Genomic DNA, 16102 nt, shown 5'->3' with positions numbered 1-16102 from the left:
CAGCTTTACTGAAAACTCAAAATTCGCTGAACTACCAAAGCAGCTGCATTTCATTTTCTTAAGTGAGTTAAGATTTGTTTCCTAAGTTTAGTTGCCATTTGCGATTCACTTAATTTCCTCTCAGCTCAGGAAGGAATTCATTAATTAAATAATGAGATGTAGAGTTCAGGAGTGGGAAATAGCCACCTCTATAGTTCTGCTAATAGTCCATAGCATTTTGTGGTAAAGGGGGCATTGGTCCATTGTAGGGCCTATTGCTGGTCTAATGTGTCAAGCTCCATAATGTCAATCCTGGGCCCACTATTAAGGCCAGTGGCTCTCACATTTGACAAGCAACAAATTGAATGAACTGACAGTACAATAACTCACTTAATTCTAAACTTTAGAATCACCCAGGTTCTCCTTTTGGTTGTTCGACAGAGTAGGTACATGCAGGAAGCACATTGGACTGATAAATCTTACTTTTCAGCATTTTCAAGTTGTGAAGATTTTGTTTTGGATTTCATAATGCTGCAATCCTCCCTGCCCATTACTGCCTTCAGTAGCTGAATGAAATGCAGCTGGAGATATGATCTGATGTTCAATTTGATCTTAACTGGATACATCAGTTGTATCGAAGCTACAATCACTAATTTGGAACAACAGCTTCTGCCTCGACGCCTCATTTTCTCCTGTTAATTAATCTTCTTCAAGTTCATCTTTAATGATGGTGTTATTGCAGAATGCTACAATGCATGATGTCACAGCTTGCCAATTTGAGTTGACAATATGGCATTTGCAGGTTCCACGTTCCCTCACTCATCAATTTCCCACACACAGATCAAAAATAATGAAATGTTCTGATGGATGTGCCAAATGTAAAAGGAAGACTTGGCCGATCTTCTCAAGTACCTCAGAATCAGAGTACACTGGGTTTTAATATCTTGTATATTGGAACATGCCCTGAAATATAATTATTTTTAATATAGTCTTGTAAACTGAGACATTTCTGTATTGTTCCTTGCAATATTCAGTTGACTGGGTTTTCAGAAATATAATATTCCTGAGGTCAAAGTATAACCTGCCACTTTTCAGTGACCAAAGTTCAAAACCTAATAATGAGGGTCAGAGTAATTCTTCATAAGATTCTGATTCTAAACAATCAGCCACAATTTATTCTATAAGGTAAAAACACTTGAGAGATAGGAGTAAGTGGGTCGATAAGTGAGTGTTGGGCATGTGGGCAACTCATTCAAAGAACTGTCGCAGAGACAATGGGCTGAATGGCCTATTTCTGAGAAGGAATTTGGTTATACTAAATGGTTATGAAATGGTACAGATATTAAGGTGCATACAGGAGTCAAACTCCAAGTAAAAATTTATTTCCACGGTTACTCATAGCTTCAAGTGGGAATGGAGGCTTATGCTGAGCAATGTGGATGATTGAAGAGAAGTGGCAAAACAGGGTGGGGAGAGGAAAAATTCTCACAGCCTAAACATAGCTTAAAATGTGTACATGATTGGCAAACAATAGTTTTTCCCACCTTAAACAGATGGTAATGGTATGTTCTCCTCTTCCCATAGAAAGGTGGGACCACAGAAACAATGACACCATTCAGACAATGAATTAAAAACAGAAAGTGCTGGAGAAACAGAGCAGCTTTGAAGAGGGAAACAGAATAAACATTTCAAGTCTAAAACTACACTTCTTTGGAATGCTTCCTCATTTACGTGAAAGCCCGATTAACTGAATCATTGGCTGCTTCCTTGGAAGATGACTGTTACGTCAAAACTGATTGCGGGCAAGGAAGATGCTGCCAACTTTATTTACACAAATTGTCACTTCCTCCCGGTAATGACTTTGGGAAATTAATTCCCACGGGGACTGACAAGCAGATTGCTGAGATACAAAGTTGTGCCCACTGTTGCCATGTCACCTGAAATTAATGGAAAGTAAAGCACTGCCATATGGATCAGACAACTCCCTTTATCTTTATCCAGGCTTACTGCATCGTAGGCATGCGTGGATGGCATTACATCTGTCAACCATTTCACACAGCACAAGCTGTACTTCAGCAAAGGAGTTGGTGGGACCGTTTAGAGGAAAAGATGAGTGCAGTACCTGGTGTGAAAAGAAAGAAAGGGAAGGATTTTCATTTCTATAGCACCTACACCATCATCTTCAGGACATCCCAATGTGCTTTACAACCTCTGATGTTTTGATAATAATGTTAACACAAAAATCATGGCAGCCAATTTGTTCACACAAATCTGGTCTCACAAAAAGAGATGTGATAAAAATCAGCTAGTCTGTGGGCTGATGTTATTTGCTTAGAGCCATGGAATCCTTTACATTCATCTAAGAGGATGGACAGTGTTTTGATTTAATGTCTCGCCTTAAAGACAGCACCTCAGGCAGTGCAACTCTCCCTCAGCACCACACTGAAGCATTGTTCTAAATCTGATGCTCCATGGTGGGATTTGAACCCACAACCTTGAGCATCACAAAGGCTAATGAGAGCCATGAACCAGCAGCAAATTAAACAGGTTAAAGGAAAAGTAATTATTTAGAAATAGTCTTAAATAAATTGCCTTATTTTGAATCTACTGTTGTGTGTAGCTCATCACCTAGCAAGTCTCGTGTAGCTACGATGGACTGAATGGCCTTCTCTGTGCTGTAAAATGCTTCTGTGATTCTAGTTGATCACCACACACACTAGACTTACACATTCAGTGACTCTTGATCAATGATTAGCAAATCGTATTGAAGGTAAAATTATATTATTTCTTTATCATTATACAGCATGGTATCTCTTTGCTGCAGATTCCTGAAGTCATCCAAGAAACAACTGTTGTCATGCCCCCATCCTGCCATCCTGTTCAGGAACAAACATTGACAGGGGATTTTGGCCAAGTTTGATGTCAGCCATTTTGGACCCAAGAAAGATTAATTGGAGCATTCACTAAATAGTGAGAAACTAGGACTGTAGACCAGCATAAAGAATCATTAATGCAAGTTTATAAGTCATTAGTAATTGGTAGACAGCTGCCAAGATAAAATTACAAAGGTGACTTATATCTAGAGGTTGAAATACAACTAGGAAGAAATAATGCTTCAGTTGTATTGAGCTTTGGTCAGATCCTGTCTGAGATAATACATTCAAATTTGAACACTACACTTCAGGAAATATTTGTTAGTCCTCGAAAGCGTGCAGCAGATTCGCTAGAATGATACTGGAGTTTCAGAGAGTTATGTGATGAGTACAGGTTGTATAAAGTTGGTTCGTATTCCTCTGAGTAGTGAAGATTGATAGGCGATCTGATTGAGATAAAAACAGAATGATCTACAGATGCTGTAAATCAGGAACAAAAACAGAAGTTTCTGGTAAAGCTCAGCAGGTGTGGCAGTTCTGAGGAAGGGTCACTGGACCCGAAATGTTAACTCTGATTTTTCTTCATAGATGCTGCCAGAATTGTTGAGCTTTTCCAGCAACTTCTGTTTTTGATATGATTGAGATGTTCCAATTATTGAAACTACGAGAAGTGTAATTGAGAAATGATTTCCCCTGGTAGGAGAACTGAGGACAAGGAGAGGTAATCTGAAGTTAGAACTGGGATATTCCGGGACCAAATCAGGAAGCACCTTTCACGCAGCAGGCAGTAATGAGAAACAACACAGTGTGGAGCTGGAGGAACACAGCAGGCCAGGCAGCATCAGAGGAGCAGGAAAGTTTCAGGTTGGGACCCTTCTCTCTGCCCTCCAGATGGATGTTAGGACAACTTGAATTTTCAAAACTGGAATGGAGAGTTTTTGCGGGGGAAGGGCAGATGGAATAACAACTGAAAATGCTAGATAAGAAAACTCAGCTGGTCTGGCAGCATCTGTGAAGCAAGATGCAGAATTAATGTTTCGAGTCCACTTTGACTTTCCTTCGGCCACCAGCACTTCCTGCTTTTTTTTTACCTCTGGGAAGGGATTTGCTGCCTGACCTGCTTCAGTTTTCTCCAGTGTTTTCTGATTTATTTCAGGTTTCCAACATGTGCAGTATTCTGCTTTTTCAGCAGGCTTAAATGAAGTTGAATCAGAGTTATTACAGAGCAGATGGGTGACCATTCGGCCCAGCAAGTCCAAACTGCAGTAATCTGGCTGAATAACTGAGCGAGGGCAGAATGGCCTACTCCTGCTGTTAATTCTGAAGATGGCTTCAGTTGATTAGGTCAGGTAAGAACCTGAGATTATGAAAAATTATGAAAAATAAAAACAAAATTTGTTACATTTTATGTGTACGTAACTGTTATATTTAACATCAATGAAACTATAAAATCAATGAAACTATAAAATATTATTTATGACATAGTTCTTGGTTATAATAACACAGATTCATTCTGTAAAATGAACCTTGGGCACTAGGGGCATTCTTGCTCAACAGATCATCGCCACTATTAATTTTTAAACATGCTATACATTCATTCATGAAATGTTGCTGCTGGACCAATATATATTGCGCATTCCCAGTTGCCCTTGAGTTGCATCTTTTTGCAGTTTCACCTCCACCACATAATCTACACCCCAAGGACCAAGAACAAAATCCAAAGAATTGGCTCAACTGTCCAAAGTGTATTGTTCCAAATGCAGGCACAGGTATACCACAGATGTCAAAGCACATCTCCTGCAAATGCCATGCAGCAAAGGTTTCACAAAAATACAAATCCTTGTGCTAACACAGCTGAGAGTGGAAGGAAAATCAGAGTTGTCCCACTTCTAGTAAGTTTGGTGCTCAAGCCTAAGATCATTGAACAAGTCTTGGTTGTACATTTAGTCAAGCAATATGCAGGAGGACATGGTGCCCTTAGATCTACTTTCTTGTGGGAATCCTCTATAGCATTCAAACGGAATTGGAATAAATGGGGTCATTGCTTTGCATTTATATCTGGACACTTTCTAAGACAGCAAAAGGTACCCATTTTTTAAAAAAAATCAATTAATGATTTTCCTAATTAAGATCAGGCATAATAAAATTCCTTTTGTTACATGTGTCCTTTTGACTCATTTTGATTAGCATTGCAAAACATTGCCAAATTGAAATGTGACACGAACATAAAGAATGTTACAGTATGTCCCTTTACTCATGTTCTCCAGTCTATAAAGAAATAGCCATTTGTCGATATTTGACTTTTAAATGTTAACCCAATATTTTACAGGGGTCAATAGAGTTCTTTGCATTAAGTAACATTTATGTCAAAAGACTCTGATTTAATGGTTGTTTAATTTCTTTTTGGTGGAAAGCATCATCAATACATCAAATATTTCGTTTTAAATTGTATTTTACCTTATTTTCCATGTTTATCTCTCTTTTTCATATATCAATGAAACGTGTTTTATTTTTCTGTTCTTCAAATCCTGGAGAATTTGTTCTTCCAGTTCCTTTGGATTGAGGTACAGGATCTGTCCGAAAAGCTGTCCCTATTTAAATTGACGGCGATCCCAATGTTTCTTGGTTTAGGAGACTGTAGCCATCCGTATTAATGCTTAGAGTGAAAGAGGAAGTAAAATAAGTTGCCCTACATATCAAATCCCTCCTCTTTTCACTTCATATCCAAGCACAGACAAAAATAAAGCCAAAAGGAAGAGTGAATGAGCTATTCTCCTCAGTTAGGCACAACCTCTAACTTGGACTGTTGTAATTCAATAGGACTGAGACTGTTGTGCTCAAGTGGTGCAAACTGCTTCAGTGCACCTCAGTCTAAAATTGAACACCGTGCAGATCAGAATGTTTAAATCAGTTTGTGCTATAATTATGGGGCTTGGTTAGCTCAGTTTGCTGGATAGCTAGCGTGCTAATGCAGAGTGATGCCAACTGCATGGGTTCAATTCCTACACTGGCTGACGTCACTCTGACAGACTGTCCTTCTCAAACTCTCCCCTTGCCCGAGATGTGGTGACTCTGAGGTCAAACCACCACCAGTCATCTCTCTCTCTAATGAGAGAGCAGCCCTATGGTCTGGTAAGACTACAGTGACTTTACCTTTGTTCTAATTCCTCTTTGTTGTGTCACTGAAAACTATTTCTGGCAAATAGGATTTAAACCTTGACATTATATGTCAAGTTACATGGAAGATAGAGGTGGCAGATTTTAAATTAATAAAAGAATCAAGTGTTACCAGGATAAAGGCAGGTAAGTGGAGTTGAGGATTAATAAATCAGCATGATCTCATTGATGGGCCGGATACACTTGACAGGCTGAGTGGCCAAGTCTGCTCCTACATATTATGGTCTTATGGACATCTTTGTAACCTGGTTCTGTTTTGTCAATGAATGGTAAATTAAAGATGGAGGGGCTTTCTTTATTTTTCATCACTTTTGTTTGTTACAGAAAGGTTCTGTTTAGAGGACTGGGTGCAACATTGGGTTCACACAATTGGGTAGATTTCCCACATTGTTTGGCCTCAGTTCTGAGGTATGGTCAAAAGGGAACAGTGATGAAGACTGTTTCTAATGTGTAGTCTTACAGCCAAGGGATTGTCTACAGTTCCTCGACTTAGATCAGAATACCTGCACATTGACGAGGCCTAAGTTTAGTCTAAGCATTGCAATGAGACTTCCCACTGCAGTTGGTCCTGAAATGGACCATTTGGTGACCAAGTAGAAAGAGGCACTTGAAGAATCCAAACGCAAAATTTTCTGATGGGACTTTGAGACTGAAGGGGCTGCAGATCATTCTGAACAAGTCAGTTAAGTACTGAAGAGGGAGAGATCTATCAAGATTTTGAACTAGTCCTTCACACACCCAGCTTTGGGTCTTGGGGCTTGTTATCCACTTTTCTCCAGCAAATGTCAGAGGCCCTGATGCCAGTGACCAGGAAATATGATATTACTGCCAAAAACCCAACAGAGGGCCAGGTCTGGAATAAGCTGCAGCCAGCAACCAGCATCTACTGGAAATAACCCTTCCCTGAGAGTGAGATTCTGCTGGGGGAGAGTCTCTGATGGGCTTGAGTCTCCAGTAGGAATGATGTTCTGGTTGGAGTAAAGTCTTCCTGGGAGTAAGGTCCTGCTGGGAGTAAGGTCCTATTGGGAGAAAGGTCCTGCTGGGAGTAAGGTCCTACTGGGAGTAAGGACCTGCTGGGAATAAGATCCTGCTGGGATTAAGGTCCAACTGGGAGTATGATCCTACTGGGAGTAAGGCCTTGCTGGGTTTAGGTCTTTTTGGGAATAAGATCCTGCTGGGAGTAAGGTCCTGCTGGGAGTGAGTCCTTACTGGGAGCACTCTGTGCTTTTGTGTATGTTGGAACACAAAACGGTTGTGCTCCTTTCTTCTCAGGATCACGGACAATGGATTAAAGTAGGTTTGGACCTACAAGGCGATCCTTCAGAGAATAATCTGCCGCTGGCAAACCCTCTTACCCAGCCGTCCAATTCTGAGTTTGACTCTGGCCCAGGCAAATGGAATAAGAGTCTCCTTTGTAGACTGTAAGGGTTCAGTACAAATTACATTGGGACAATCTCATCCTTGTCTTCTTAGTGGACAGAGACCCACTGCCCAAAATGGATCATACTGACATACTGAAACAATGTACGACTCACAGTGGCATGACATGGTTATGGCAAGGTGCTCATTCTACTCCATCTGGAAAAGTGTGGGGGGTGGGGTTCGAACCCAAAACATTTGGCACCAATCTTTTCCGGCCTGACCAGCCAACTGCACCTCACCTATCACCCAATAAGGACTCAGTTGCTGTGGCAACATACATTTTTATCTGCATATTACAACCTGCAGCTACTTGATTTGATTTATTTATTGTCATGTGTATTCTGTTACAAAATACAGTGAAAAGCATTGTATGGTGTTGTCATTCTCCATCTTAAAACACAGAAAAATAAACCAAAATGTAGAATATAAAGGCGGCAAAACAAATAAAGAAAAAGTGCCCAACTTTGCAGTTTCTTGCTAAGTGCTGCACTGTGGGCCATGAGCTTGGTGGCCAGGCACGAGACCCCTTCGTTGTGCCACTGCCACTGGAATGAAAGGTGCCATCTGGCCTCCACCAATGCACTCACTACTATGAGTCCTCGCTGGACCTTACCAATGCAGCTGCTGCCAATGCCAATGGGTACCGCACTGGCCCAAACTCGACTCCAACACAGCCATGAGTCCACTTCGGGTCATCCTTGCCCAACGCAGCTGTTGCCGGGTCTCGTACTGGGCCCAAACGTCCCTCCATCGCCGCTTCCATGAATCTGCGCTGGACAATGATGCTGCGGGAACCCAAACACAGCTCTGACGCTGTTGCCACGAGTCTGTGCTGGGCTCACTCACCACCGCTGACGGCGTCACCACAACCGAGCTCTTCTACAAGAGCTAAGTAAAATAAAAGGGAAAAAGAAAACCAAGAAAAGACACAGAAAGAAAATCAGGCCCTGGGCTCAGAAACCCCACTCCACCTCCGTCTTACTGAAAGCATGGATATGGATAGTGAGAGTGGAAGCTCCAATTCATTGAACCCCTACACTGTGGAAACAGGCCCTTTGGCCCAACAAGTCCACACCAACCCTCAGAGAACCCACCCAAACCCATCCCCCTAATGTACAAATCCCTGAACACTATGGGCAATTTACCATGGCCAATCCACCTAGCATGCACATCTTTGGACTGTGGGAGGAAACAGGAGCAGCCAGGGGAAATCCATGCAGACATGGGGAGAATGTGCAAACTCCACACAGTCAGTTGCCTGAGAATGGAATTGAACCCCAGTCCCTGGCACTGTGAGGCAGCAGTGCTAACCACTGTGCCACCATGCCACCCCAATTTCTTTCCATATCATGGCTGACCAGGAGTCTCTCCCACTCTTATTGCCCACCCCTGGTGTATCCTAGTTGTAAAATGCCGCAGAATCCAGCAAAATTCTCAAGCTTGAGGTGATCTGTTGTGTACAGCCCAGTTTATATGTTGTTGTGGAACCTCCATGGAGATTAAAGGCAGCAGCAAGAGAAGAAGCAGTTTACAACCTGAAAAAGATACCAGGGAGTAAACCATTGCAAGATATTGTCTTACTGACCCGACAGCAGTGAACATCTCATGCAAAGAACATCTCATACTTTGGATCTGAGAGACTCACAATCCAATGTGAAAGTGAGTTATATTTGCCTGTGTGCGAATCTAAAACTAGGAGCCAAGGTTTAAAAGTAAGTAATCACCCAATTAAGATAGAAAGGAGGAGAAATTTTGTCTCACAGGGGGTCATGAGTCTTTGGAACTTCCTTCCTCTCAAGATGGGGCAAGTAGAGAGTTCTAGAATATTTTTTAGGGGCAGAAGTAAATAAGTTCTTGGCAAGCAAGAGGGTAAAAGCTCACTGTGATTAGGCAGGAATAGGGAGTAATCACGATCTTACTGAATGTCAGAACAGACTTGATGGGCTGACTGGCCTATACATGCTCCTAATTTGTATGTACTTGCTACAACTGAGAGCTAATTCCTTATGTAGAGAGATTTTTGTGGAGAGGTTTATAATGGCATAGAAATATGACAGGAGTGTCATAATTCAGAGGTTCACAATCAGAGTGGGACGTGTAAAAGAGGTGGTCTTATGGCCAAATGACTCAGAGCCTTGTAATAAAGATTGAATATATTTATTAAAACTTTGACCCTTATGTGAACACAGCATTGCTTCTAAAGGCAACTGTACACAACACAGAAAAAAATAGTTTACCGAAAGAACAATACTGAGAATCCAAGCTCCTGGGTTAAAAAGTAATGCGAGCCTCATTCTTCTCCAGCGCTCTCATTGAGGTAAAAATGATACGATTGTACCCTGGCACCCCCACCAGCTCTGATATTCCTCCACATTCTTGTGGTCATTGAAGGAGAAAGAGCCACTGCAATTCTGAGGCTCTTGCTGGGAATGACGGTTAAACTAATTTGTTCACTCCAGGTAAGCTGCTTGAGTAACTGCAGACTGTGCTCATGAGTTTCCCGCTCTATTGACAAACCCCCACTGTTCCTCCACACTGGAATGTGCACTAATGATTGCTCTGCGTGATGACCTCAGAGAGATTACCTGAGTTCCCAGGCCTGGTGGGATATTGCTGGGGCTGCCGTAAATTCAGTTCTTCAGTGACTGAAGCTGCCAAGTTGTTTTTTTTTCTACTGAGGCTGATGTGATGGCTCAACTTGTCACTGTCCTAACCAGCTGAGAAAACAGAGGAACATGAAGCCCTATCCCAATGGCTGTCCAAGTGTAAGAGCTCTTTCACTCAGTCCTCCTGAAGAACATATCATGCAGATTAAACAAAATATCTCCAAGCCACAAGGTGCTATTGAGACCAAATGTTTGTAGAGCCTACAGAAACCCTCAGTACAACATGAGGAGTATAGCAACAAGGTAAAATTGGTGAGAGATAGTAAGAACTGCCAATGCTGGAGTGAGAGATAACGCAGTGTGAAGCTGGAGGAGCACATCAGGCTAGGCAGCATCAGAGGAGCAGGAAAGCTGATGTTTCGGTTCGGGACCCTTCTTCAGAAATGGGGTAAAATTGGTAAAAGAAGGTAAAATTGGTGGTGATTTGAAAATTAGGTGTAGAATTTGCCCTCAGACATTCCCTTCTCATCTCATCTCCAATGAATTTATTATGTTCAGAGATTCTGCATGTAAACACACGGCCTTTTTTTATGTGTGGCATAGGAAGGCGGTAGAGTCTGCATGGTTTCACATTAATGGGCACAGCCAGTGGAGATGTGGTTCACAGAAACACCCCAGGCCATGGGATGATTTGCCAACCTGAAAGGCTGACTGTTAGCCAAAATGTTTCTGCTGGTCCACCTGCTAACCGTGCCACACACTGCTGAACTGATCGGCATGAAGGGATAGTAGGAACTACCGATGCTGGGCCAGCTCTACACCTTGATTGGCATGAAGATTGGTTTGTATTCAACTATTTGAGGAAATGAGAACATTGAATAGCATTTCCTTTGATCCACTGCTGTACAATTTATCCCTGACCACACTACGCTCATGTGGAATGAGCTTTTAACAGCTTCAGATGAGAGGCAAGTGTTTTCTTGAGGTTATAAGGATATTCAGGCATGAGGAAAGGACAGCAGCAACCTCTCACTCTCTCAGTCACATTCTCTCTCTCTCTCTCTCTTTTTGACCGTTATATCTCTGTGTGTAATCACATTTTGTGCCTATTGTAAATACCCTGACCCACCATCTGTCTGGTATCTGTACAGTCCCAAAGGGAACTGGTACGTTGTAAAATCCTGATCCCCTAAAGGATTAACTCACACTTCCACAATTAATGACATTTTTAACACAAAGAAATATATTAAAAGCTACAGTGTCCAAGGCATCCCAGGGGGAAAAAAAAATCATTAAACCACAGTGAATAAAAAGTCAGTTGATGGTCACAGAAGCCAAAGCCAGACCTAATTCCTGAGATCCCAGTTTAAACTGTTGTCAAGTGTAACCTGCAAAAAGTTCATTAAAATGGTGTCTGAACTTTTTTTCCATCTAGATTTGTTTTGCATGTCAAACTCCAATGGCAAAATGTTCGAAAATATTAATGGTTGAATGCTGAACAGCAATTTCAAAGTAGAAATTCTAATAAAGAGTGTGGACAATGTTATAGTGCTGTAGAACAACAGTGCAGGGTGCCAGGAATCAATAGTGGTTGAGTTATGGACAGCGATCGAATCATTTTCAGATTGTCAACTGGAGCTTATGTCTGCTTTCAAGCTTTGGACCTGCTGAGTTAACCAGCAGTCAGATTGTTGCACTAACTCACTTGGCCATCTTGTCCACAAGCAGATAATTTTGTATTTCCTTTCCCTAAGTTTAATGCTGTCCCCAACTACTCCCAGGGTTGGGAAACTGGCAGACTTCCCCTATATCTTCTGTTGCCAGGGATGCTCCAGTTGAGGATACTGAGCTGGGAGATGACAGCAGCCTGTGATATAGTAACTGGAGTTACATCCTGACTATCAATATTGAAAAATTGTGTGGGAAATATTGACAGAGCAATTTCCAGTGATAAATTTTAACAGCAGAACATGACCAGAAAAATCTGTCAACAGGATGAACAAGTTAGCAGACTGGAAGTGTGGGCCTCCTACAAGATTTTTAATAATTATATTTACAAAATATGAGTTAATTTCCAGTACCAATGCATGTTGAGAGTCTAAATTAAATGTAAAAGTAAGTTAGAAGGCAGCAACACGGTAAGGAATTGGAGAATGGCAGATCTTTTCAGTCTCTAGTTTAGGATTCAATGTTCTGTCCTTGTTTTGAAATAATACTTTGGCAAGACTGAATGGTAGTTCAAGAAGCTATGCAAAATGGGAGGCTTTCTGTGGTTGTGACTGGGGAGCTGAGAAAGTGCTACAGCCCTGCCATTGGCCGGGGTTTATAATTACAGAGAGATTAGCTATTGCAGCAAAATGCCCCCACGCTCACGCAGACATGACCCATGACATCAGCCCGCTACAACAGGCGCAGGAACTGTCTGTGCAGATGTCGTGATGTTATCCTTCCTTTGCTGTTCTTGCTGGCCAGTGTCTTACCATCTGATCCTCTCCAGCCCCCACCTTGCCCAGGGAGTGGTGCTTTCCAGACATTCACCTGGGCTACTAGAATACTGGTCCAGTGGCATTACCCCTATGCTATCACCTCCAACCGTACTCTATAGAGTATTCCATAGTTTCCACCACAAATATGAATGTAGAAACATGTAATTGTATTCCCCAAATATAAATATATATCTTTACCACTCTGTACCATTGTTACACATCTGTTTAATTTAGTCCAAGAGAAATCCTTTGTTAATGCAAGGTGGTCCAAACTCTGGGACACAAATGTTGACCAATTATATTCCCTCTTTCGTTTGGTCATTGCTTGATTGTCATTCACTGCATTCAAAAACTCCTTTTCAGTGACCCAAATATCTGACATTGCTATGTCCAAGGTACAGCAAGATCTATCCTTGATGCATTAAATTGCACCGAACATGGGGAGGAAGCTGCTAAAGAAATAAACTCACTGGCTTTCACTAGATAAATATAATTGTGCACAGGCATATATATATCCTCATATCCATAGAACAGTGAATGAATTAGTCTTCTGGCAGTGCAGAACTTGAGTATTTTTGAAAAGAGACACATTTTGTTTAAAGGTGTTCACCTTGCATTTATCAGGGCAATCTGCAAACTATTCTAGAGGGAAAACAACAAGTGGGCAAAAGTGCGGAGGATTATGCTGACAGCCAATTTAGGAATGTTAGTCAGGCTTGCAGTGAGTACAAAAATTGGGGACTTTTGTGTACTAAAAGCTACTTGTATTAATACACAGGATGCTATTCTTTGCAGATAGAATGAACATGTCTATGCATTATGCCTGCTTCCATGCAACAAAATAGATGCAAGTTATTCTCTGGTTAATTTTGCAAGGTGAGTAATCACTTGTGATCAACTAAATCACAACATTTCATAACATAATAATCTTAACATTTACACAATATGGGTTAATCTGGTAAAAGTCCTTACATGATTTAAAATTGATTAGTTCATTTGCTAATAGCTTGATTGGGAAACATATCAAATTGGAAGTTTCAAAAAATATTAAATATTTGCTGTTTTCAGAACTGACTAAATCTCCAAATGGTGGATTAGCAACATGTTTCTTAAGGGAATGTGGGTGTCACTGAAATTGTTCAAGTACAGAGTGGCTTCCTAAGCTGTTTCAGAGGCCAGTTTGGAGTCACATGTAGGCCAGACCAAGTAAGATATTGGAGTTCCTTCTGAAAAGGGCAACAGTGAACCAGTATATTTTTACAAAAAGCAATGATAGATTGGTAAAGCTAGATTTCAGTCCCAGAACTATTACTTGAAATGCCATAAAATGCCCTGGTGGGATTTGAGTACATGTCTCCAGAGCATTCATTGAATCCCTACAGTGTGGAAGCAGGCCATTCAGCCTATTGAGTCCACACTGACCCTCCAAAAAGCATACCACCCACACCCACCCCAGTAACTCTGTGTTTCCCATGGCTAATCCTCCTAGCCTGTACATTTCTTGATACTATAGGGCATTTTACCTAACCTGCACATCTTTGGACTTTGGGTGGAAACCCATGCCGACACAGGGAGAATGTGCAAACTCCAGTAAGTTGCCTGAGGAGAGAATTGAACCCAGGTCCCTCCTGCAGTGAGCCACTGTGCCCCCTGTTTATTATTGCCAATCTTATTTTTATCAATTTAGTTTTGTCAATAAATACGGAACATGCTGGAGAAACTCAGTTCTGGCAGCTTCTGTAGAAAGTAAAAAAGTGTTAAAGCATCAAGTCCAATATAACTCATCTTTGGAACCTGAAAATATTAACCTGGGCCTCTGGATTATTAGTCCAGTGAAATGACCAACAAGCCACCTTCTCCAACTTTACATGATTGATTACTGTCCTTGATACCCTGATTCCATTAGGTGAGTAGCAAAAATGGGGTATCTATTTAATAGATCAGTACTCACAGTGAACTTATTATCCCAACTGCATCATCATGGTGAGAAATGAAATGGAAGTAGACACCCCACCTAATTGATACATCACAGGTATTTGCTAGTGATCAGCAATGTATCAGCAATGGCACAGTTCCGCTCCCTGAATATTCAGCTTACAATTGAGAATGAATAATTGGGACAAAATGTGTGTTGGGCAGTAATACAGAATGGACAAAAGTAAATCAGCCACCTATTTTACACTCTCATTTTCTCCGTCTCTTTAGAGTTACCAGATTTGCCCTTTCTCTCCAGGACTGAGAGAAGCAACGGGCTCCCTTTTCTCCCTCTACCCTGAATCCCACACAGATCCGAACACACACACAGAATCTCGGTACATCCAGAGCTTTTTTATTTCAGTCCTTTGGACTCCACGGTGTGCCTCTGAACTCCTGTACCAGATGTCAGCTTGTGACTGTAAAGGAAGCTGAGTGGCTCAGGGCTTTGTTTATAATATTTCCCTTTAATAGCAGTCTCATTCTGTTTGAATTACTGTTACCGAAACAATGGTTCACTGTTTGCAAGGTACTGAAAGCATATTCTACCCAATTAGTTTAATTAACCACAACTTTGTAAATGAACAATATTTGACCATTTGCCAGGGTGAGTTGAATTGAACATCTCCACCTTGATTGATTCTGGAACTGGAGACAGACACAGAGTTAACATTTCGAGTCTAGTATGACTCTTCTTCAGACCCTAAAGATGTTGGATTAAAGCCCAGGAAGCTCAGACTGTTCCCTCTGGAGGTTCCAGACGAAGTGATTTCCCATTCTGGAAGTAAGGCTCATGTGAACATGGGTGAGGAAAGGTAAGCAGCAGATCATGAAATCATTCCCGGTCATATGGCAACATGTGTCGTCTGAAACCACAGGAAGCCTATCTGGGTAGACTCGAGCCCAGGGATCCACATTCCAAGGAAAGATTTAGAGCTAGTAAGAAGAGGAGGGGAAATAGAAAAAATAAGCCCTTTGCATTGATGTACAAAGCGGTAGCTTCAGTTAAGCACTTACTCAAATCAAAACATCTCAACCACAACACAGATTTCAGTTGAAAGTGAGAACAACTGAGTGGGATGATCAGCTATGATCATATTGAATGACAGAGAAGGTTTGAAGAGCTGAATGGTCTACTCCCGCTCCTATTTCCTATGCTTCTAAGACATAACTTCTGGAATTACTTTCTTCAAGGCCAAGAAATGAAATCTGTGTTTAGCACGGAGACACAACATGGAGTGCAAAAGTGATTTACAAGAATGGTTCCAGGGACAGGATGCTTCAGTTATAAGGATGGATTGAAGAGGTTGGGACTGTTCTCTTGGAGAGGGGAGGGCTGAGAGGAGATTTGACAGATGTTTTCAAAATCATGAGCAGGTTGGAGAGAGTAAATGGGGAGAAGATATTCCTGAAAGCAAAATGAGTTAGAGGACACAAATTGAAAATGAAGTGCAAACAAAGCAAGTGTATTGTGAGAGAAAAAGAAATCTTTTCACTCAGTGAGCAGTTAGGGTCTGCGATGCACTTCCTGAAAATGTGTTGGCGAGGGGTGGCAGGATCACTTGAGGCAGTCAAGAGGAACGTT

General features: G+C 41.5%; 1 protein-coding gene across 1 annotated transcript in view; it reads left to right on the top strand.

Moving 5' to 3' along the window:
- Positions 1-1753: 1753 nt before the first annotated feature.
- Positions 1754-16102, top strand: part of foxn4 (forkhead box N4) — a 50676-nt gene continuing 36327 nt past the window's right edge. Inside the window, exons 1-2 of the mRNA XM_048611745.1 lie at positions 1754-1831; positions 7302-7450. Coding sequence (XP_048467702.1) covers positions 1754-1831; positions 7302-7450 — 227 coding nt within the window. The remainder of the gene's footprint in view (positions 1832-7301; positions 7451-16102) is intronic.

The sequence above is a fragment of the Rhincodon typus genome, chromosome 24, assembly GCF_021869965.1.
Source record: "Rhincodon typus isolate 14 chromosome 24, sRhiTyp1.1, whole genome shotgun sequence".
Classification (NCBI taxonomy): Eukaryota; Metazoa; Chordata; class Chondrichthyes; order Orectolobiformes; family Rhincodontidae; genus Rhincodon; species Rhincodon typus.
This window is presented reverse-complemented; position numbering and strand designations above follow the sequence as displayed.